Below are 24,454 nucleotides of genomic sequence, written 5' to 3' on the forward strand. Positions count from 1 at the left end.
ATCGCTTCTCAGGCAGGAGTTGATATGTTTCATCACCAGCCTTTCAAAGTACTTTATCACAGTGGATGCAAGTGCTACTGAACGATAGATAGATAGATCTCAGTGAACAGTACAACTAGTTGCTCAGCCCAGGTCTTTAGTACTCGGTCAGGTACCCTATCTAGACTGGATGCTTTCTGTGTGTACCCTATCTAGACCAGATGCTTTCTGTGTGTACCCTATCTAGACTGGATGCTTTCTGTGTGTACCCTATCTAGACTGGATGCTTTCTGTGTGTACCCTATCTAGACCGGATGCTTTCTGTGTGTACCCTATCTAGACTGGATGCTTTCTGAGTGTACCCTATCTAGACTGGATGCTTTCTGTGTGTACCCTATCTAGACCAGATGCTTTCTGTGTGTACCCTATCTAGACCAGATGCTTTCCGTGTGTACCCTATCTAGACCAGATGCTTTCTGTGTGTACCCTATCTAGACTGGATGCTTTCCGTGTGTTCACCCGTCTGAAGTATGTGCTCACATCTGCCCCAGAGACTGAAATCACAGAATCTTCGGGGCTGTAAGTTTGTGAAGGAACCTCCATGCCTTGACAGTCAAAGCAAGCACAGAAGGCATTGACCTCCTCTGGAAGCAAAGCCTTATTATCACTTCTGTCGATTGGTTTCATTCTGTAAGAGGTAATAGCATTCAAGCCTTGCCATAGCTGTCGAACATCCTTCAGTGATCCAAGTTTGATCCAGGATTGCCACTTTGCACACGAGATGGCTTTCTGGAGATCGAACCCAGATGTCTTGTATCTTACTTGGTCACCAGACCGGAATGCCACTAACCTGATCTACAATCTCAGCAGATTGTGGATCTCATAGTTCATCCACGGCTTCTGGTTGGGGAAGACTCTGAATGACTTTGTGAGGACACACTCATCTACAACTGTTTTTATACACTGTGGTGTAATCATTCAGAACCCCTGATGAGTCCTTGAACAAGACTCACTCCACCGACCCAAAGCCATCTTGTAAACACTCCTCTGCCTCCCACCACCACCTCTTTGTTGTCCTAATCTCTGAAGAGATGCACTTTAGACTCTGCCTGTACACAGGTTGGAGAAGGGCAGCCAAGTGATCAGATTTCTGAAAGTGTGTTCTAGGCATGGAAAGGCAGACATTCCTTATCGTAGTGTAGCAGTGGCTGGGACCCCCTGGTGCTGCAGGTTATATGCTGATGATAATTAGGCAGGGATTACTTCAAACAAGCCTGATTGAATCCCTGACTATGAATTGAAATACATTGGCGTGGGCTGTTTCTTTTTTAAAGATGGCAACATTCAATATCTCGAGTGCCTGATTAACATTGGTTTTTGGCAGAATATAAACCGAGGAGGATAGTCTCTCGGTAAGTAAAACAATTTGAACTTAATCGTTAGATGTTCCAGGTTGGGGAAACAAGAATACAACAAAACCACCACATCTGAGCACCACAAAGAGTTTATCATGAAACAAAGACCTCTTCCCCCCACTCACCCCCTGCCTTTTTGACTTTTCCAAATCAGCAATTTGATCTGTTCTGTGTATCAAGAAGCCGCTGGGCTTTACCGGTGGATCCGGAGCATCCAGAGTGAGCCATGTCAACGTGAAACACAGAACACAGCAATTCCTCATTTCTCTACGATACAGCAATCTTGCCCTTCTGTCTTCAAACCTGTCTCCAGCAACTGTACATTTCCAAACAAGATTTTGGGTAGAGCAACTTTCATTGCTTGATGTTTCAGCCAAACCTGGAGTCCTCCTCTCCTCCCTCTCTTCCAGCCATGGAGATGTACCTTTGCCTGCTTAAAGGTGGCTCTACCTGCATGATTGAGAGTTAAGTCTGTTGAGACTGTGAAATCGCTAGTTCATTACAATGGTTCAAAAGTATGTTACAGGCAGTGCTACAGAAAATCCAGTTGTGGAACAAATGAAAGAAGAAAACTTGAGAAGCAAATAACTTCAAGCTTTTGAGTCGATTAGAAATTCAGATCTAATATAGATGCCTCCGCATGATCTCTAAGTGGCCTGTGGATCTTATTTTTATGAAAGTTCCACCAACATCCCAACTACTAAACATGAAACAACGGCAAGCATATCGCCTTGTTTTAACAATGCAAAAACATGAGAAACAGGAGCAGGAGTAGACCATCTGGCCCGTTGAGCCTGCTCCGCCATTCAATATGATCATGGCTGATCTGGCCATGGACTCATCTCCACCTACCTGCCTTTTCCCCATAACCCTTAATAGATTACATCTTCTGAAAGATAGATGACATTTTCCTAAATATGTTTTTATCATTACAATAAATGAAAACACCAGCTCAAATGAAAGGGCAGAATGGTAGAGTAGTGGTCAGCATAATGTTTTACAGTGCAGCAATTGGAAAGTCAGGGTTCAATTTCCACCTCTGTATTTGAAGAGCTTGTAAATCTCTCACCGACCACGTGGGTTTCCTCCAGGGGCTCCCGTTGCCTGCCACTTTCCGAGTCGGACTGGTTGGAGTCGGTAAGCTGGGAGCATGCTATGCTGGTGCCCGAAGCACGGCCACATTTGCCCCCAGCACCTCCTTGGATTGTGTTTGTTGCTGATGCAAACAATGCACTTCTCTGTATCTCTCTGATGTTTCGATGCACGTGACAAATAAAGCGAATCATTACTCTTTATTCAAACAGATGTCATTACAGTGAGTGAACAGGCAGTAATATCAACTAAATTCAATCAGCAAAGTCAAGCCCAGACAGTGTCATCAGTAGTGAGGACCACAGCTTTTTTATTGTCCTTACTCACCCACGTGCCATTTATGGATGTTTGTTACAGATAGTTAGTAGAAATCAAAAATAGCACAATGTCCTCTATAGGGGATCTGGAACTGAGGTGCTTCCAAAAATAATCAGATTGACAATAGTCATTAAGAGATACGAAACTCGATTACTCAAAAAGCAGACACATGGATGTGTGGTGAGCCTAAATAGAGCAGCAGACAGGCAAGATGCTAAGTTCAAACTTCCTATTAGGAACATAGAAGAGTACAGTACAGAAACAGGTCCTTCAGCCCACAATGTTGTGCCAAACCAGCTAAAAAACAAATCAAAAATACCCGAACACTAATCCTTCCTGCATACACCATGTCCACATCCCCCCATCTTTCTTACATCTATGTACCTATCCAAACATCACTTAAAAGCCTCTACCACCATACCAGGCATCCACTACTGAGTGGAAAACCTACCCCTCATATCTCTCTTGAACCTACCCTCTGATATTAGACATTTCAACCCTGGGAAATAGATATTCTCCGTCCACTCTATCTATGCCTCTCAAAATCTTGTAGATCTCTATCAGATCTTCCCTCAGTCTCCAATGCTCCAGAGAAAACAACCCAAGTTTATCCAGACTCTTGTGATAGCACTGGGCAGCATCCTGGTAAACCTCTTTTACACCCTTTCCAAAGCCTCAACATCCTTACTATAGTGCAGCAATCAGAACTGTACACAATAGTCCAGATGTGGCCTAACCAGGGTTTTATAAGGTTGCAACAGAGTTTTATAACGTTTCTCAGCCCAGTCTGCAATTGGTCTATTTTGTACTGTATTCTTTGCCAGTCTTCTACACCATCCACAACTCTACTAAACAGCAGAGGTTTCAGCACAGATTCCTGTGGAACTCCACTAATTACAGACCTCCAGCTCAAATAAGTCCCTTCAAACACTACCCTTTGGCTTTTATAAGGAAGCCAGTTCTGAATCCAATCAATCAATTCACCATGGACTCCATGCACTTTAATCTTCTGGATTAGCCTGCTGTGAGGGACCTTCATGACTGCAAAATTCAGTATGCATTGGTTGTGCTGGTCGTTGGCTATACGTTGTGGCAGGCAGGCAGTATGGTGAATAGTTTGCTCCAGTTTAAGTTACTGAAAGATTGTCTGCATCTTTCAAATGCAGTTCTATTGTGGAGCAGGTAAAGGCAATTAGTCTACAATTAAATCTGATCTAGAAATAGCTTACGAATGCCACAACATGGAAGAAAATGTCTCCAAATTTTCTGCTATTACATTTGGCAGAGGATGTGCAAAGGAGGAGATGTGCCCTGTATCTACAGGAGCCAGATGCTCCTCCAGACAGGAAAATCTTAGAGGTTATTGTCAAGGGCTATTAGAATGGACGGGGGGGGCAATCCCAACAGCTAATGACCTCATATGGTAATGTTAATGAATGGATGATCATTAATCTCTGACATGGCTCAATTCATCATACCCTCATAACTCAGTTGCCAATAATTTCCTATGTGCTAGCATACCCACATACATTCACATTCAGTCATAACTCCCATGTCATTCTGACATTATTTGACAATCACTTACTCCTCTCCTGTATGACAATGCATGAACCAACCTGATGTCATAGGAGTTAACCACAAAGGGCAGACCCTGACCAACTAATATTGTGACCATAATAATTCTTTCCATAATTAAACAAATACAAAGCCAAAAATAACTTTAGGATACAGATAACTCCAAAAACAAAGGGTTTTATAATCTGAATGTTAGACCGCTAAGTCTCATCATAGGAGTAAATGGCGAATAGATAACTGACATAATGAGAGAGATGACCGATAAAAAGCTTAAAGAAAAAGAAAATTTTTGTTACATCTGCAAAGTGTACGGGGTCTTTCTTTGTGTTAAATTTAAAATGGCGTCTTTGTTATGTTAATCTGGGGAATGCGGCTTTGTTGTGTTTTAACGCTGAAGAGAGTTTGCGCTAGCAGTTTGTTTTACTTTTAAAGTAGATAACCACCTTCTATTAGCCAATGGGTGGTTATGTATCGTTTTGTTTTCGGATACCATGCTGTATGATATGACTGTGGACGGGGTTTTGGCAGGGAGTCGGAGGAGAGACGGGGAGGATGGTGGAGAGACGGGGAGTCGGAGGAGAGACGAGGAGGACGGTGGAGAGACGGGGAGTCGGGGGAGAGACGGGGAGTTGGAGGAGAGACGGGGAGGACGGCGGACGTGCGGAGATGCTCCGGTCGATCACTCCGGGTAGTCCCGAGCCGTGAGTCAACAGGATCCGGGTGGTTGTCCGGAATTGATTAAGCTCCAACGGTAGCGCGCAAAGAACTTGGACTTTGATAAGTGTTGGCGCCTTTTTTCTCATTACTTTCCTCTCTGTATCAAATGTATATTAATGTCATAGAATTAGTAATATCTATAAATTGTATTTATTAAAATTTACTGGGTGTGCTGGCTGATGATTGATGTTTGTGATTGATTCGGGCGGCGACCAACCCTGTGGGGAGTGTTGAGGCGGGGGCTGGGCGGGATTTCCCCTAGACATATACGAGCCAATATAACGGAACGTTACATAAGTGAAATCTGAAGGACTGGGAGTTACCATTTATTAGCTTCCAGCAGTGGAGATGCTGTTTAGCATAAATTAAAAATAACTACACTGCTAAAAGTTGATCTACATCTGAATGGAAAATGCTTAATATTTTTACATTTTTGGAGAACACATCAGCAATGTCAAACAGTAGCTTCTGATCAAATTAAGCATTAACCTCTTGCCATCCACATGCAATTGACAAACACTGTCCACCTTCCTCCTTAATAACACTGAGCACAATAACCTTGCTGCTATTTCTAACCACCAAGCCTGGTCCAAACTATTGAGCATGTTCCTGATATGCAATGAGTTAACTTCACTTAAAAAAAGCTATTGCAGATTCTTCTCTCTTCAACTTTCCTGCAGCCTACATAGCTTGGCTACCTTACAAAAACTTAATGTCTCTTGGCATCTAAAACTCTAATTTGCTTCTTGCTGTTTCTAGCTAAGAAGGGAAACGTGATAACTCTGGAATTATTCAAGTACTTTAATGAGGAAAAAATGCAAAATGTGTGATTTTATGTTTATAGTAAGATGCTGAGAAAAGGGTGAGTTGCACAAAACAAGAAAACAAAATTGGGTAACACAAAACTGGGTAGCCTCCAACCTGATGGCATGAATATCCATTTCTCCTTCTGGTAAACATCATCCCCTTCCTCTATTCCCCACTCTTCTCACCTATTACTTCTCCCTGGATCCCCTCCTACTTCCCTTGAGCCTGAGGTCCACTCTCTTCTCCCATCATATTCCTTCTTCTGCAGCCCTTGACCTTACCCACCCATCTGGCTTCACCTATCACCTTCCAGCTAGCCTCTTTCCCCTCCCCCACCTTTTTACTCTGGCATCTTCCCCTTTCCTTTTCAGTCCTGAAGGTGAGTTTTGGCCCGAAATATCGCCTGTCTAATCATTTCCATAGATGCTGCCTGACCTGCCTACTTCCTCCAGCATTTCCCTCCAGTTGCTTAGCACAAAACTGTTTTCTTTATTCATTCAACAAATTCCTGCTTGAGATTCTCAGCTACTTTGCAGAGATCTAACTATCCAGGACAAAGTCTGGCAGCTTTTCATTAGCAACTATGTAAATCCTATGGATCACTGGAGGGAAGACATTTTGTGGAGGAAAAAAAGGTACAAGCAAAGTGTGTCTAGGCATCAGAAGACCAACCAAAAAAGAATGAGTACAATATTAGGAGGTCATAAAAGAGAATGAAAAATGTCTTTTGTGTTATGTCCCATTCCCGAGGAAATTTACTGATTCCTCTACCATGCAAACTGAAATTGAATTGATCATATCATGGTTCATTTTGGTAGGTCAAATATGATGGCAGTATATAACATCAATGGTAAGTCTCTTGGCAGTGTGGAGGATCAGAGGGATCTTGGGGTCCAAGTCCATAGGACACTCAACGCTGCTACAAAGGTTGACTCTGTGTTTAAGAAGACATACAGTGCACTGGCCTTCATCAATTGTGCGATTTGAGTTTAAGAGCCAAGAGGTAATGTAGCAGAGGAGAAGATGGCGGTATGACGCAGCTCGCAGCGGCCACTCCTGTGGTGATGTCTGTTATTTGTCAAGTAGGGTGCCGTGCACAATCCTGATTTGATGGAGACAGACGTGAGAGCACGGAGGAACATCTGGTGAAACTTCTGAAATGCCTGCTTCGCTGCTGCTGCTACTGTGTGGTCTGAAATCTCCGGAGGGGAAGGCCCCGAGTCCTCGGCTTTGCTTGTTGCTCAGCGGCCGGGGTGGGGTCGAAGCACTCGGCAGAGGATGGTGCTTGGTGCTGGGTGTCGAAGGGCTGGTCGGAGGCTCCAAGTTTTCAGATGGACTCAGAGTCCACTGCGGTCGGGTGCTTCTAATGGTGCTGCATCGGCAAGTTTGTGGCGCTTGGAGGTTCATGGCAGGGAGAGTTTCTCCTTTCTACCGCCTGTGTGAGATGATGAGGCTATCGGAACTTTGAGACTTTTTTTTACCGTGCCCACGGTCTGCTCTTTATCAAATTACAGCTTTGCTTTGCACTGTTGTAACTATATGTTATAATTATGTGGTTTTGTCAGTTTTAGTCTTGGTTTGTCCTGTGTTTCTTGTGATATCATTCTGGAGGAACATTGTATCATTTTTAATGCACACATTTCTAAATGACAATAAATGAGGACTGAGTGTCCTCATAATCTAATCTAATATAGGACCCTGGTCAGACCCCACTTGTACTGTGCTCAATTCTAGTCACCTCACTACAGGAAGGATGTGGAAACCATAGAAAGGGTGCAGAAGAGATTTACAAGGATGTTGCCTGGATTGGGAAGCATGCCTGATCAGAATAGGTTGAGTGAACTTGGCCTTTTCTCATTGGAGCGATGGAAGATGAGAGGTGACCTGATAGGGATGTACAAGATAATGAGAGGTATTGATTGTGTGGATAGTCAGAGGCTTTTCCTCAGGGCTGAAATGGCTAGCACGTGAGGGCATTGTTTTAAAGTGCTTGGAAGTAGGTACAGAGGAGACGTCAGGGGTAAGTTTTATTATGCAGAGAGTGGTGAGTGCGTGGAATGGGCTGCCGGCAGCGATGGTGGAGTCAGATATGATAGGGTCTTTTAAGAGACTCCTGGATGGGTACGAAAAATAGAGGGTTATGGGTAAGCCTAGGTAGTTCAAAGGTAAGGACATGATTGGCACAGGTTTTCTATATTTCTATGACTTCCATCAAACTATAACATGTATATGATTTGCCTACCATGAAATACTTACTGGCGTTTGGGGCAATCAGGTCCTCCATCTCTGGCAGTGTTCAGGGCTTCCTTCATCATGTTGGTAGCTTCCTCTCGGTTTTCACTGCTGTTAAGTCAAGCAAGTCCCAGACGGAGACTCAGGAATACTGTCGCACTCAGGTGTAGGATTCCTCATTGCTGTTTCCATAACAATTTTGTTTTGCCAGTCACAGTTGCTAATCCTGAGCCGAACCCCCGAAATTGGAGGACTGGTAGGGCACTGTTAGTCTGGCCTCTCCCCTTTGACCTGTTTGGCATGGTGAGCCTATCAAGAACCCCAATTCCAGCCAACATAGCTCTCCAGGTCTTTGAGGCATGCAGGCCTCCAGACCCAACGGGAAGTTTGTGGTCCTCTTGGAGGAACCATGAAATAATGCACCTTAAAACTGAAACAACAAGACAACACCAAGATTTAACTTAGACTACTGCCTGGCAAACTAAAAGTATGGAGGATAATTTGGCCTGTGCCATTTTATTTTGTGTACAATCCTGCTGAGATCACCAGAGGCTGTGGATTAAAGTTGGAGTCCAGGCTGAAACGTAATAATCAAACTTCTGACACCTGTTCAATCTAAAATAACAGATATCCAGTTTCTGTCAAAAAAAATCCCAGGCCACCACACAACAGACAGAGGGCACTGAAGGACAGTTTTTGTGGCTGCTGAAGTTATTGGTTCCAAGTAGACACCCACAAAAAGCCCAAAAAGCATTATAGAAAGATGGGCAAGATTCCTTCCAAGAGCTCCTCATCTCAGTCAATGCGTGGAAGATACTTACCAATTACTGAGACAAGCTAATAAATTGCTTATTATTTGCAGTCTAGGGTGAAGCTCATGACGTGAGCTGCTGAAGCTTTAACGAAGGTCTGGGATACCTTGAGTTGGTTGTGTGAAGAAGGATAAGCAGAGGCTTTCTAGAGTATGTTTCAGCAATTAGAAAACAGATTGAAATGCAGAACTCTGATGGTGGATTATTCCCACTATCACATGCAAATAATTGAATTGAATTGAATTGACTTTATTACTTACATCCTTCATATAAATGAGGAGTAAAAAAATCTTTATGTTATGTTTCCATGTAAATGTGCAATGTGCAATTACAGTAATTTATACTAGATATAATGTATGACAGGATAGCCAATATAACATAGAAATACAGTTGTGTCAGCATGAATTAAGCAGTCTGATGGCCTGGTGGAAGAAGCTGTCCTGGAGCCTGGCTTGAATGGAATTGAATTGAATTGAATTGACTTTATTTCTTACATCCTTCACATACACAAGGAGTAAAAACCTTTACATTACGTCTCCATCTAAATGTGCAATCATAGTAATTTATAATAAATTATAATAAATAGAATAGTCAATGTAATATAGAGTACACTCAAATCAGTGAGAGTTCATCAGTCTGATGGCCTAGTGGAAGAAGCTGTCCCGGAGCCTATTGCTCCTGGCTTTTAGGCTGTGGTACCGCTTCCCAGATGGTATCAGCTGGAATAGATTGTGGTTGGGATGGTTTGGGTCCCCAATGATCCTCCAAGCCCTTTTTACATACCTGTCCTTGTAAGTGTCCTGAATCATGGGAAGTTCACATCTACAGATGTGTTGGGCTGTCCGCACCACTCTCTGCAGAGTCCTGCGATGAAGGGAGGTACAGTTCTCATACCAGGCAGTGATGCCGCCAGTCAGGATGCTCTCAATTGTGCCCCTGTAGAAAGTTCTTAGGATTTGGGGGCCCATACCAAACTTCCTCAACCATTGGTGAAGCTGGTGTGCACAGACCACGTGAGGTCTTCAGTGATGTGCATGCCGAGTATCCTGAAGCTGTTTACCCTCTCAACCCTAGATCCATTGGTGTCAATAGGGATTAGCCCATCTCCATTCTCCTGTAATCCACAACCAGCTCCTTTGTTTTTGCGACATTAAGGGAGAGGTTGTTTTCTTCTCACTGTGTCAGAAAGATAACTTCTTCTCTGTAGGTCACCTTGTTATTGTCTGAGATAAGGCCAATCAAAGTAGAGTCGTTGGCAAATTTAATTAGCAGATTGCTGCTGTGGGTGGCGATACAGTCATGGGTATACAAGGAGTAAAGGAGGGGACTCAGTATACAGCCCTGAGGGGTTCCTGTCTTGAGAGTCAGAGGGTCGGAGGTGAGGGAGCCCACTCTTACAACCTGCTGGCGATCTGACAGGAAGTCCAGTATCCGGCTGCATAAGGCAGAGTCAAGATCAAGGTCTCTGAGCTTCTTGTCGAGCCTGGATGGAACTATGGTGTTGAATGCTGAACTGTCGTCCAAGAACAGCATTCTCACATAAGCATCCTTCTTCTCCAGATGTGTAAGGACGGTATGTACAGCAGTGGCTATTGCGTCATCTGTTGATCGGTTGTGTCAGTAGGCGAATTGTAGGGGATTCAGTTTGGGTGGTAGCCAGCTGCAGATGTAATCCTTGACCAGCCTCTCAAAGCATTTGCTTATTATTGAGGTTGAGTGTGACAGGACGCCAGTCGTTCAGGCATGTTACCTTGGTCTTTTTTGGTACAGGGACAATGGTGGATAATTTGAAGCAGGAGGGCACTCTACACTGGGAGAGGGAGAGATTAAAAATGTAAACACAGCTATAAACACAATAAGCAGAAAGACACAAAAATAACGTAAGATAAGAGTTAAATATGTATGGCACATGGGAATGCAATTTATGTAGAGAGAGTTGAGTCAACCAAAGATTAACCAAAATTTCTATTCCAGCATGCCATTAAGCGCCTTTTTAAACAGACTATGTACTAAGGGAACTATTCATACAAGCACAACAGGAAGCAACTGGGATTGAACTATGTTGTTCTTCCCTGAACCCCTGTGGTGTGCCTGTCTAATTAGGTATTATTAGTCAATATGCAAAACAAGATGAAGCTGCCATGATTGCCTCTGACCTCAGCAGCTTTAAGTAGTAACATCCGCGTCATCACTGAAGTAAAACCCATTCACCCGGATTTCAAAATGCTGATAAAATCAGATTTTTCTCCATTAAAGTATTTCTGCTGTACTGATGGAGAAACATCAGGTATTTTGACATCAACCAGATCTTAGACTTGCAATTGGTAAATAAGACCATAAGACAAAGGAGCAGAAGTCAGCCATTCGGCCCATCGAGTCTGCTCCACCATTTTATCATGAGCTGATCCATTCTCCCATTTAGTCCCACTCCCCCGCCTTCTCACCATAACCTTTGATGCCCTGGCTACTCTCAATCAATCTCTACCTTAAATACACCCAATGACTTGACCTCCACTACCGTCTGTAGCATCAAATTCCACAGATTCACCACCCTCTGGCTAAAAAAAATTCTTCGCATTTCTGTTCTGAATGGGAGCCCTTCAATCCTTAAGTCGTGCCCTCTCGTACTAGACTCCCCTGCCATGGGAAACAACTTTGCCACATCTACTCTGTCCATGCCTTTCAACATTCAAAATGTTTCTATGAGGTCCCCCCTCATTCTTCTAAACTCCATGGAATACAGTCCAAGAGCGGTCAAACGTTCCTCATATGTTAACCCTCTCATTCCCGGAATCATTCTAGTGAATCTTCTCTAGAAGATGGAGAAAGTACAATCAAAATGTGGCTGCATCAATCAGTCTGTCTTGGATGTAATTGTCACATTGTAAAATACAAATAGTTCAGGAGAAATTTTAGTCACTCGTTGGAAGCTGAAGGTTGGAGTGAACAACATGCACATGAAATATATTCCTCTGAACGAATGCCAGTATAAATTATACTTAAAATTATACACAGTTGGAAAAACATAATACATAGAGGCTGAACCATTGACATGGCAGGTCATCCTTGACTCATTCAAGTGATTGTTAAAGTTGTGTTCAGAGCCTACGAGAAATCCATGCAAATATAAGCAACCATAGAAGGCAAATATCAAAGCTGTGTAAAGTACTATAAATAGAGCCACTTGACATCATATATATTTGGAAGCTTCATTTAACTTATTTTCAATGTATCGATTTATATAGTTTTATATGAGGCAGTTGTAATGAATTTTTAAAGTAGTCCTGGGCCATGCTGTTCTGTGAGCCTTTGCTCATTTTACCCCACTCTGGCAGGCTCAGGTGGACCCCAGCCAGAGGATAATGGTAGGAGACAACCACCAACAAGATTACTCAGTGAGCACTTTACATTTACTTTCACAATTATCTTTGCTTTTCTAGTATCACCATGAAATGTCTTCACTAACTCATTTGACTTACACACCTAATTTTTGGATGCTTTCAGCATCCAGTGAAATTGATTCAAGAAGGTTCAAGCAGGTTACCCTGCCTTCTCCAAGAATTTGTAGTGGTGAATGGCACCACAAGAACTTGAATGGTTTCAAGTGCACAAACCATTGGACAAGATCACTGGGCTAGTTCACCTACAAGTAGCTCACTTTTGGACCAGTATTTAAAGCATTTTAATTATGTCACAGAGGTGGAAAGATTAAGCAAAACTCTTCTCTTACCAGCTCCCTCAACATAACAACGCTTCTTCCTCATCAAAACTTACAACAATTTCCTAAGAACATACTGTACATATCCAAAAACACAGAAAACGCTGTACAGGCCCTTTGGCCCTTAATGTTTTCTGACCTTTTAACCTACCGAAGATTAATCTATCCCTTCCTTTCTACATAGACCTCCATTTTTCTATCATCCATATGCCATTCTAAGAGTTTCTTTAACATCCCTAATATATCTGCATCTATCACTATTGCTGGCAGGGTTTTCCATGCACCCAACACTCCCTGTGTAAAAAACCTCCCTCTGACATTTCCTCTCTACTTTCCTCCAATCACCTTAAAATTAAGTTTCAATAATAAGTCATTTTTGCCCTGGGAAAAAAGTCTGTGGTTATCCACTCAACCTCTGCCTCTTACCATCTCATTTCTATCAAGTAACCTCTCAGAGAAAAGCCTGGGCTTGCTCAACCTATCTTCATACTCTCTAATCCTGGCAACATCCTGGTAAATCTCCCCTGCACCTTCTCTAAAGCCTCCACATCCTTCCTACAATGAGGTGACCAGAACCGAACAAGGGTGTGGTCTAACCAGGGTTTTTTAGAGTTGAAACCTTACCTCACATTTTTATCAACTTGCGCAACAATTTTGAGGGAAATGTGGACATGGACCTCAAGATCCCGCTGTTTCTCCATACTGTTAAGAATCCTGCCATTAATCTTGCATTCCGCTTTCAAATTCGATCTTCCAAAGTGAATCATTTTTCTGGTTTAACTCCTTCTCAGCCTAGCTCTATATCCTGTGAATGTCCTGCTGGAACCTCCGACAAATTACTACACTTTCCACAACACCGCTGACCTTCGTGTCATCTGTAATCCACCCTTCCTCTTCCTCATCTAAATCATTTATAAAAATCACAAAGAGCAGGTGTCCCAGACCAGATTACTGAGGAACACCACTGGTCACCAACCTCTGGATAGAAAATGCTTCTTCTCCAACCACCCTCTGCCTTCTATGGGCAAGCCAATTCCAAATTCACTCAGCCCACGTTTCCTTCATCACATATTTCCCTGTCCACCACAAGTCTGTACCATATAGATATTGATGCACCTCTCAGGCACTCACTTCATTCTGGCTTATTCAATACAGCCACTCATGTCAAACCTTCAAGCCTGTTAAGAATTATCAGCATCGCTCTGGCTCCTTGCTAAATTCGTGCTCCAAGTGCCAGCTTTCAATTCAACATGATCATGACAATAGCTCGTTCTTCACTCGGTGTTCCACTGAAAGAACTAAAGATCCAGATCTGAAGTTTCAATAATAATGACATACACTGAAGTTAAAAGAATAGATACCTTGTGTCTGCTCCACCATTCATTAAAGCCATAGCTGTCCTGACTCTACATTCCCATCTCTCTTGATAACCTTCAAACCTTATTTATCAACAATCTATCTTCAAAAGTTCTGCTTCTGCGCACATAAGCAAATGAGATTCTGCAGATGCTGGAAATGCGGGAGGAACTCAGCAGGTCAGTCCACATCTATGAAAAGGAATAAAGAGTCAATATTTCAGGCCAAGGCTCTTCAATCAGGACTACTTCCATTTCTGTTGCCTTTTTAGGAAATAGTTTTGAAGACTCATACACCCCTGCGAAGAAAAAAAAGCATGCCTCAAATCTGTCTGTAATGGGCAACCTCTTGGTTTTCAACACCAATTCCAAATTCCTAATTCTCCCACAATATCAGCTTCAAGTCAATGTTGCTAAGATACCTGAAGATCTTATAAACAAGACCCTTCCAACTTGCTTTGGAAACAGTCCTGGTCTGTCTAATTTCTCCCCACAAGACAAAACAGTCCATTGCAGGTATTAGTCAACTGAACAGCTTCTGAACTGTTTCCTGCATAACATCCTTCTTTATATAAACAGACCAATATTGCACACATTAATTTAGATATCAGTATAACAGAAGCATAACATTCTTACTCATGTAGAAACAAAAAATGCTGAAGAGACTCAGCAAGTCAAATAGAATCTGTGTTAAGAGAAACCTTCGTTAGGACCAGGGAAGAGAGAAAATAATTTGGCTTTAAATTGCAGGGAGGGTGGGGAAACAATGAAGGCCAGTGTTGCCATGGAGATAAGCTATAAACTAGGTCATCTGGATGATGGGGTAAAGGACACAGTTGGAGAGGGGGGAAGAGAGAATCTGAACAAAGGAGCATAAAAGCTATGAAATGGTGGCAATTAGCGTACTTGAAGTTGTAGAATTTGATATCAAGTCTGTACAGCAGCAATGTGGCCAAACAAAAGATTAAGTGTTGTTCCTTAAGCTTACAGTGGACTTATTACAGTGACTGATAGGTCAGTGTGCCAAGGCTCCTGAAGATCTTGTATGTTTTATTTCTTTATTTCTTATTTTAGTAACATAACGTGGAGTTGGCCCTTCCATGTCCTTCAAGCCACGCTGCCCCAGCAACTACACAATCCTAATCAACCCTAACCTAATCATGGGACAGTTTACAATGACCAATTCACCTAACTGCGACGTCTTTGGACTGTGGGAGGAAACCAAAGCAGCCGGGGAAAACCCACACGTTCCATGGGGAGGATGTACAGAGACGCCTTACAGAAAGGCAGTGAGGTTGAACTTCGAAATGGTCGGCACTCTAATGGCGTTGCGTTAACCTCTATGCTGCTGTGGCGCCCAAGCAAGCAAGGACTCTCCAACTTGCTTTGGAAACGATCCTAGCCTGTCCATCTTAACACGCCCAGCTCTTTATTCCCTTTGATAGATGCTGCCTGACCTGCTGGATCCCTCCAGTATTTTGTGGGTGTTACCTAGGTCAGTGTGGGACTGGGATGGAGAATTAAAGTGGCAGGGAGCCAAAAATCAGGCAACAAGTACTCTACAAGGTAATCACCCATTCTATGTTCTGCTTCTCCACTGCAGAGTATTAGATATTGAATACAATGCAGTACACCAGAATGTAAGAAGTGCAGTACTTCAACCAGAAAGACTGACTGTTTCTTTGGCCAGTAGAAAGCCAAGAGGTATCAGGGCAGGTGCTGAATGCAGTTGCATGGAAAGATGCCACAAAGACCGTGCTTGGTGGAGACCGTACAACAGACTCGGTAATTGCAAAGGATCTCCATGCTTCTAGATTCAGACTCAGTCCCTCTTAAATGATCAGAGTGGAACTGACCAATCCAAATGTGATACAGGCTGAATTTTTCTCTCTCTATTACCATGGCCTGACCTGCCCAGAAGCTGCACAGCTCTACATTTTGCTTTTTTTGTAATTTTTTTTTGCTCCACTCTGTCTTTATAGCATAGCTTTTGATTTCGCCTGTTCAGATTTTTTTTTATTAACTAGCAACATTAACCCATCATGTGAGTGACCTTGTTTACTGCTAATTCCCATGGCAACCCTGACCTTAGCTGAGAGATACTCTATTCCCTCCTCTCTCTCTCTCTCTCTCTCTTTGCACCATAAAACCAACTTGTTTCTGCTCCATCCAGTTCCAACAAAAAATATTCAATCTGAACCACGAGTCCTCTCCTTGCACATGATCTGCTGAGTATTTTCAGCCTTTTCTAAAATTTATGTTAGTTTTACAGCATATGCAGTTCTTTTTATTCTCCTTTCTCTTTGAATTCATTTCCTCATGCCATAAACTATAACACTCCGTTAGTTTTCCAAATTACTTGCTGCTCCTGTACACAAGCCTTCTGCAAATTTGCACTTCAGGGGTCTGTAACCTCACCACTTAGATGACATACATCTTTCTGTATTTTTTTCCTGGCACAGTTTCCTATATATTCCACTTGTCAGATCCTTGGCCATCACTTACATATTCCAAAGCTGCTTCCTTACTGTCTCTTCACAATTTACTTTCCTGCCAGTTTTGTGCCATCAGCAAATATTGCAACCGTATCTTTGATGCCTTCAAATCATTTATACAAATTTCAAAAAGGCTAAAATCCCAAGACTAACCCTTTGGTACATCACTACTTACATCTTTCTAATCAGAATCAGAATGAGATTTAATATCACCAGCATATGTCGTGAACTTATGTCGCAGCAGTACAATGAAATACGTGATAGAGGAAAAAATGGAGTTACTTTAAGTATATAAATGTCTAAAATAAATAGTACAATACAACAGGAACTGAAAAGTAGTGAGGTGGTGTTCATGGGCTCAATGTCCAGTTAGAAATCAAATGGCAGAGGGGAAGAAGCTGTTCCTGGATTGCTGAGTGAGTGCCTTCGGGCTTTTGTACAGTAACAGTGAGAAGAGGGCCTGTCCTGGGTGCTGGGGATCCTTAATAATGGACGCCGCCTTCCTAAAGTACCACTCCTTGGAGATGTCTTGGATACTCTGGAGCAGCGGTCCCCAACCACCAGGCCGTGGACCGGTACTGGGCCGCAAGAAAATGATATGATTTGGCGATATGAGTCAGCTGCACCTTTCCTCATTCCCTGTCACGGGCGGTACCTTTCCCTGTCAGCGGCACCTTTCCTCATTCCCTATCACGGGCGGTACCTTTCCCTGTCAGCGGCACCTTTCCTCATTCCCTATCACGGGCGGTACCTTTCCCTGTCAGCGGCACCTTTCCTCATTCCCTATCACGGGCGGTACCTTTCCCTGTCAGCGGCACCTTTCCTCATTCCCTGCCGGGCCGCGAGGAAACCTTCCCTCATTACTTGTCACGGCCACTGTTGAGCCATTAAGCATGCGAGGTCATTACCCGCACGTCATCCATGTCAGCGCGGGAAGGAGATCAACTCCTCGAGCTTGCAAATGATGGTGGGCTGAAAAGTCTGTTTGACATAACATCTCCGCCGGCATTCTGGATCGAAGTCAAGGCTAAATATCCTGAGATAGCCACGAAAGCACTGAAAACGTTGCTTCCATTTCCAACATTTTTCTGCGAAGCGGAGTTTTCTGCAATGAATGCAACGAAAACTAAACTGCGGAATAGACTGGACATAAGGAACCTCCTTCGAGTATCACTGTCTCCCATCACCCCTCGATGGGACCGTCTTGTTGCAGGGAAACAAGCCCAGGGCTCCCACTGATTCAGCGATATTGGTGTGTACAATGATGTTATATATTCATACGGGGAAAATATGTGCTGTGTGTTTAATGTCCAAACGTTACTTAAAATGTTATGATGCTATTGACTTACTTATATAACCATATAACAATTACAGCACGGAAACAGGCCACCTCTGCCCTTCTAGTCCGTGCCGAACGCTACTCTCACCTAGTCCCACCGACCTGCACTCAGCCCATAACCCTCCATTCCTTTCCCGTCCATATACCGATCCAATTTTTCTTTAATTGATAATACCGAAACTGCCTCTACCACTTCTACTGGAAGTTCGTTCAATACTTACTTCAAGCTCCCCTGTCCTCCCCTGATAATTGACTTATCACTATATTCACGCGAGGAAAATATACGCTGTGTGTTTAATATTAAATTTGTTAGATAGACCCTTTTACAAACGAAATTGAGTGTATTAGCCACTTCTCACCTATATTCCGGTTGTGATTAACAACCCCCCCCCACCCCTTCCCCCTGAGCAGAGTCGCCAAAAACGATTTGCAGGGGAAAAAATCGGCAGGTACAAGAGTGGGCAGGTCACGCATGCGCACTGGTGCCCGCGCAAAGCTTCATGGTCACTGTAGTCTTTCTCTGGGTAAACGCAACGTATTTGACTGCTACTCTTGTCCATTGGCAACCTTACACCCACACCCCCCGGGGTCGGCCGGTCCGCAAGAATATTGCCAATATTAAACCAGTCCGCAGTGCAAAAAAGGTTGGGGACCCCTGCTCTGGAGGCCGGTACCCATGATGAAGCTGACTAATTTTACAAACTTCTTCAATTAGACCCCCCCCCCATACAAAATGGAGATGCAGCCAGTCAGAATGCTCTCTATGGTACATTTGTAGAAGTTTTCAAGTGTTTTAGTTGACACACCAAATCTTCTCAAACTCCTAATGAAATATAGCTGCTGTTTTGCCTTCTTTATAGCTGCATCAATATGTTGTGTCCAGGGTTAGGTCCTCAGAGATATTGACACCCAAGAACTTGAAATTGCTCACTCTCTCCAATTCTGATTCCCCAATGAGGATTGGTTTATGGTCACTCGTCTTACCCTTCCTGCAATTTTTAACTCGCATACTAAGTTTTGATTTAATACTTTATCAAGAGTCATCTGGAAATCTAAGGTGCATCCATGGTTTCTCCTTTCTCTTCATTATACGTTACCCCATTAAAGAACTCCAATATATCAGTCAAATTTCATTTCCTGTCAACAAAACCATATTGACGGCCTAATTCCCTTTAACTTTTCTAAGTGCCCTGTCATAACATATTTAATAACAATTTCTAACATTTCCTTAATGACAGATGTTATGCTAATGGATAGTAGTTTCCTGCGGTTTCCTTAACATTTTGAATATATACACTCAGTTGCCACTTTATTAGGTACACAGATCAATGCAAATATCTAATCAGCCAATTATGTGGCAGAAACTCAATACATAAAAGCACGCAGACAGAGTCGAGAAGTTCAGTTGTTGTTCAGACCAAACATCAGAATAGGAAGAAATGTGATCCAAGTGATTTTGAAAGTGGAATGACCCTTCATCTCATATTCTCAATATTTATTGCTTATTTATTGTTGTTATTATTTCTTTTTTCCTTTTTTTTTGTATTTGCACAGTTTGGTGTCTTTTGCACACTGGTTGTCCGCCCTGTTGGTGTGGTCTATCATTGATTCTATTATCGTTATTAGATTTATTGAGTATGCCTGCAAAAAGGGTTGTATATATTCTGTGATAATAAATTTACTTTCAATTTCAGTGCCAGACGTGGTTTGAATAACCTTGTTGAATTAATGAAAGAATTATTTCTCATTTTGCCAGCAAAGGTAAATGACCATGCAATTCTTCCAGTCCAGAATTAACCCAACTCCACAGAACAGCTCTGAAGTACGAAGTATATATTGACTCACCAACCTTGAGGAGGAGTAAGTGGTTTGCCTTGTTCTTGACACCAGCCCACTGGGTGAATATATGGGCTACTAGCATCACACCTATCAAACAAGTAATTAATGCATTATTCAATAAAATTATTAACCAAATTGATCAATTACACCTTATAAAATGGAACCGTTGGAGTATGTATCAGATCTATTGGGATAATATTTGCCTGAATTACATTATACATTTTGATAGAAGTAAATGTTGTTACCAGTCTAACCAGTCACACTGGAAAATAATGAGACTAGTAATAATTACAAACCCCATTTCCAGAAAAGTTGGGATATTTTCCAAAATGCAAAAAAAACAAGAATCTGTGATATGTTAATTCACGTGAACCTTTATTTAACTGACAAAAGTACAAACAAAAGATTTTCAATAGTTTTACTGACCAACTTAATTGTATTTTGTAAATATACACAAATTTAGAATTTGATGGCTGCAACACACTCAACAAAAATTGGACAGAGTTAAAATAAGATTGAAAAGTGCACAGAAAAGTCATGTTACTGTGAGAATTATAGCCACCTGGGCTCTGGAGTACTTCGGAAAACCATTGTCACTCAACACAGTCCGTCGCTGCATCCAGAAATGCAACTTGAAACTGTGTTACGCAAGGAGGAAGCCATACACCAACTCTATGCAGAAACGCCGGCGAGTTCTCTGGGCCCGAGCTCATCTCAGATGGATGGAAAGACTGTGGAACCGGGTGCTGTGGTCAGATGAGTCCACATTTCAGCTAGTTTTCGGAAAAAACGGGCGTCGAGTTCTCCGTGCCAAAGATGAAATCGACCATCAAGATTGTTATCAGCGAAAGGTGCAAAAGCCAGCATCTGTGATGGTATGGGGGTGCATCAGTGCCCACGGCATGGGTGAGTTGCATGTATGTGAAGGTAGCATTGTCTCTGAGGCGTATATTAGGATTTTAGAGAGACATATGTTGCTATCAAGGCGACATCTCTTCCTGGGACGTCCATGCTTATTTCAGCAGGACAATGCCAGTCCACATTCTGCACGGGCTACAGCAGCGTGGCTTTGTAGACACAGAGTGTGAGTGTGCTTGACTGGCCAGCTGCCAGTCCAGATCTATCTCCTACTGAAAATGTATGGCGCATCATGAAGAGGAGAATCAGACAACGGAGACCATGGACTGTTGAGCAGCTGAAGTCTTATATCAAGCAAGAATGGACAAAATTTCCAATTGCAAATCTACTACAATTAGTATCCTCAGTTCCAAAACGATTAAAAAGTGTTATTAAAAGGAAAGGTGATGTAACACAATAGTAAACATGCCTCTGTCCCAACTTCTGTTGAGTGTGTTGCAGCCATCAAATTCTAAATGGGGTTTGTATAATATTTAGCTGAAACATCAGTTCACCTTTATCATAAAGTATATAACACTGAAGCAGGATATACGGCCCACTGTGCCTTTGGTGGCCATTGAATACCCATCTATACTAATTCCACTTACCTTGTCCTTAGCTCATTGCCTTCTATACCACATCATCTCTAGTGAAATGCTTCTTAAATGTTGCTTGAGTTACTGTCACCATCACTCCTCAGAAAGTGCATCCCAATATACTTTAAGTGAAAATATTCTTTTTATCTACGAACCTCAGCTTTCTCCACTCAGGGAAAACAAACCCAGCCAATCCAACTTCAACTCATAGCTGAAACACTCCCATCCTGGGCAATTTTCTGAAGAATTTCATCTGTATCCTCTCTGGTGCAATCACATTCTCAATGTATCTTAGGGCAAATCCAGGGTGACCCACATAAGGGGTATATGCATGTCCCCATCTGATTCCTCAATTCAGAACCTGGGTCATTTCTGCCCCAAACCCCAGTTAATAACGCCTGCATTATCTTTCAACACAGGCTAGTAGGAACATCGTTGGAGCTAACAGATAAACAGTTGGTATTGAGGCTGTGAAGGAATGCAATGTACAATAGGGAGCAGTGGAGGGAGGGTGGAGATTGCCGGCATGGGAGATGGTGCAATTTAACAAATTTCACAACACGTCAGTGATAATAAACCTGATTCTGATTCTGATGGCAGGAATATCCATGACTATGTACTCTGGAGCCTTTTGTTTCAAACTGTCTGCCATCTTGCCACCTAACTTCTGTCACGGTCTCTGCCTGCCACAAGATGTTTTCCTACCCTTGCTGTATCATAGTTCTTCTTTTCCTCAATGCATTTTGTAAATAACACTATTCTTTGCATTTCTGATTAGATGCTAACTGCATTTCATTGGCTTTGTATCTGTACTCGGCACAATGACAATAAAGTTGAATCTATCTAATCTATCTGTCTATTTCCCTACAGACCCACCTTGCAATGCCAACTTACCTCATGTTTTCTAATCTCACTTCCTCTTTCCCCTTTTTTTCCATCAATGTAGATGTCCACACCCTTTTCAGAGCCCACTTTGCATGTTAACCACATAGCATATCAGTACTATTCAAGCATTATTTCAGTATTCCCTTCTTCCCTCTCTTTATTTCAACTGCCTGCTTTGCCATATGTCACATTGTCAGCTTTAACCAGGCAGAAGAAACACCTCACCAAAGTTCACACTATCGGACCTTCAGGACTTGGTGTATGTATCTAAATTCTATATGGGAATACAGTACCAAGAATTCTCACCAGTAATCATACGTGTCATCCCAGTTATCAAAATGCACCAAAAAACGATGGTCAATTATATCTGTGACTGTTGCAACACATATCAGGGAGGGATTCTTTCTGTCAACCGCCTCCAGCTTCATTCCTATTCGAAATCCTGAAGGAGTGATTGTCTGTGAGAAATAGATAGAAACTGTGTGAGAGGAAATGAAAATGGTAGTTTGAAGTTCTAAAGTAGTTACATAATGCGTCCTTGACAAAACATGCTGTTTGATATTTAGAAATAGATGTCAGTAGACCTGCATAGATAGGAAGCTCGACAGACCTGTCTCCCATGGAAATTTATTTCTATAGATCATATAATTCTCCATTTATAGTTCTGTTTCAATTAAATGTAATAATCACAATTCTTTGCAGAAGAATAATCATCAAATCAAGCATACATATGCTCTACATCACTTTTTGCAAGTTTTGACGATACCAGGAAGTGTTACTCCACTCCCATTGATTGAGGGTATCTGATAGAAATTATTTTGCCACTTTATTGATATGCTCAAGAATGTATTTGTCACAAAGTCAGTCAGTCATGGAGTCACACAGCACAGGCCCTTTGCCCCACCATGTTCATGTCACTCACTGTATTTATCTATGTTAGTCCCATTTATCTGCATTTGGCTTGCAGCCTTCTATGCCTCATCATTTCCCCAGATTTCTCTTAAACATTGTTAGGTTACCATCTCCTCAGGTAGCATGCTCCATCTTCCAACCACTCCGCGTGGAAATAAAAACATGGTGGCATAGCGGTTAACACAACGCCTTACAACACAGACGACCAGGTTTAATCCCCACCACCGTCTGCAAAGAGTTTGTATGCACTTCCCAGTAACCACAAGGGTTTCCTCCAGGTACTCCAGTTTCCTCCCACAATCCAAAGACATACCGTTGGGTAAGTTACTTGGTGATAATAAACTGTCCGATGATTAGGCTAGGGTTATTTGGGGGGATTTCTGGGTGGGCCTATTCTGCACTGTATCTTCAAAAAATAAACATCATACCTCTCACATTAAATCTACAGAATACCCTCTTGTTTTATGCAGCACCAGCATGGGAACAAAGATTCTTATCACCTATCCTGTGTAACTACCACATTTGTTTTTAAATCTATCAAGTCACCTTCAGTCTCCTCTGTTTTAGGGAAATCAAGCCTGGCCTATCCAATCTCTTCCGACAACCAAAATGGTCCAGTCCAGGCAACACTCTGGTGAGTCTCTTTCGCAACTTCACCATCTCCAGTGTGATCACATCCTGCTAATAGTGAGGCCACTGGAGCTGTACACAGTACTCCAGTGGTGATCCAACTGATGTTTTATTAAGTTATAACATTAACCTACTCTATTCTTCTGATAAAAACAAGCATCCTATCCTAGCTACCTGTGCTGCCATTTTGAGGGACCTATTAACTTGGAACCCAAGGTCCCTCTGCTCAAACAATATATACTGTGTGTGTCCTACTCTCCTTTAACCTTCTAAAATGCATCACTTCCCACTTGTCAGGATTAACTTCCATCTCTCATTGCTCCAAACAGTTTCCAGCTGATCAATATCATCCTGCAGGCAATGGCAATGCTCCTTGCTATTTAGAACACATATTTTGTGTCATCTACAAAGGCAGTAATCATACATCTTACACTTTGACGAGGTCACACATTGGCGGCTGGTCAAGTAGGTTCAATTGCTTGGCATTCAGGATGAGGTGGTAAATTGGATTAGACATTGGTTTTTTGGGAGACACCAGTAAATGGTAGTTGAGGGTTGCCTCTCTGACAGGAGGTCTGTGACTAGTGGTGTGCTGCAGGGATCAGTGCTGGATCCTCTATTGTTTGTCATCTATATCAATGACCTGGATGATAATGTGGTTAACTGGATCGGCAAATTTGCAGATGACACCAAGACTCGGGGTGTAGTGGACAGCGAGGAAGGCTATCATGGCTTGCAGGGGGATCTGCATCAGCTGGAGAAATGTGCTAAAAAATGGCAAATGGAATTTAATGCAGACAAGTGCGAGGTTTTGCACTTCGGCAGGACCGACCAGAGTAGG

The 24,454-nt window shown here is 42.5% G+C and overlaps 1 protein-coding gene across 6 annotated transcripts in view; it reads right to left on the reverse strand.

Annotated features, from left to right (window-relative positions):
- Window positions 1-24,454, reverse strand: part of LOC134355649 (lethal(3)malignant brain tumor-like protein 4) — a 427,935-nt gene that overhangs the window by 230,762 nt on the left and 172,719 nt on the right. For all 6 annotated transcript variants that reach the window (XM_063065900.1, XM_063065889.1, XM_063065869.1 and 3 more), the window contains 2 exons: window positions 22,378-22,529; window positions 19,704-19,780 (listed from right to left, as the gene is read on the reverse strand). In XM_063065900.1, the coding sequence (XP_062921970.1) occupies window positions 19,704-19,780; window positions 22,378-22,529 (229 nt within the window). The remainder of the gene's footprint in view (window positions 1-19,703; window positions 19,781-22,377; window positions 22,530-24,454) is intronic.

Source organism: Mobula hypostoma, chromosome 1, assembly GCF_963921235.1.
Source record: "Mobula hypostoma chromosome 1, sMobHyp1.1, whole genome shotgun sequence".
In the NCBI taxonomy this organism is placed as follows: domain Eukaryota; kingdom Metazoa; phylum Chordata; class Chondrichthyes; order Myliobatiformes; family Myliobatidae; genus Mobula; species Mobula hypostoma.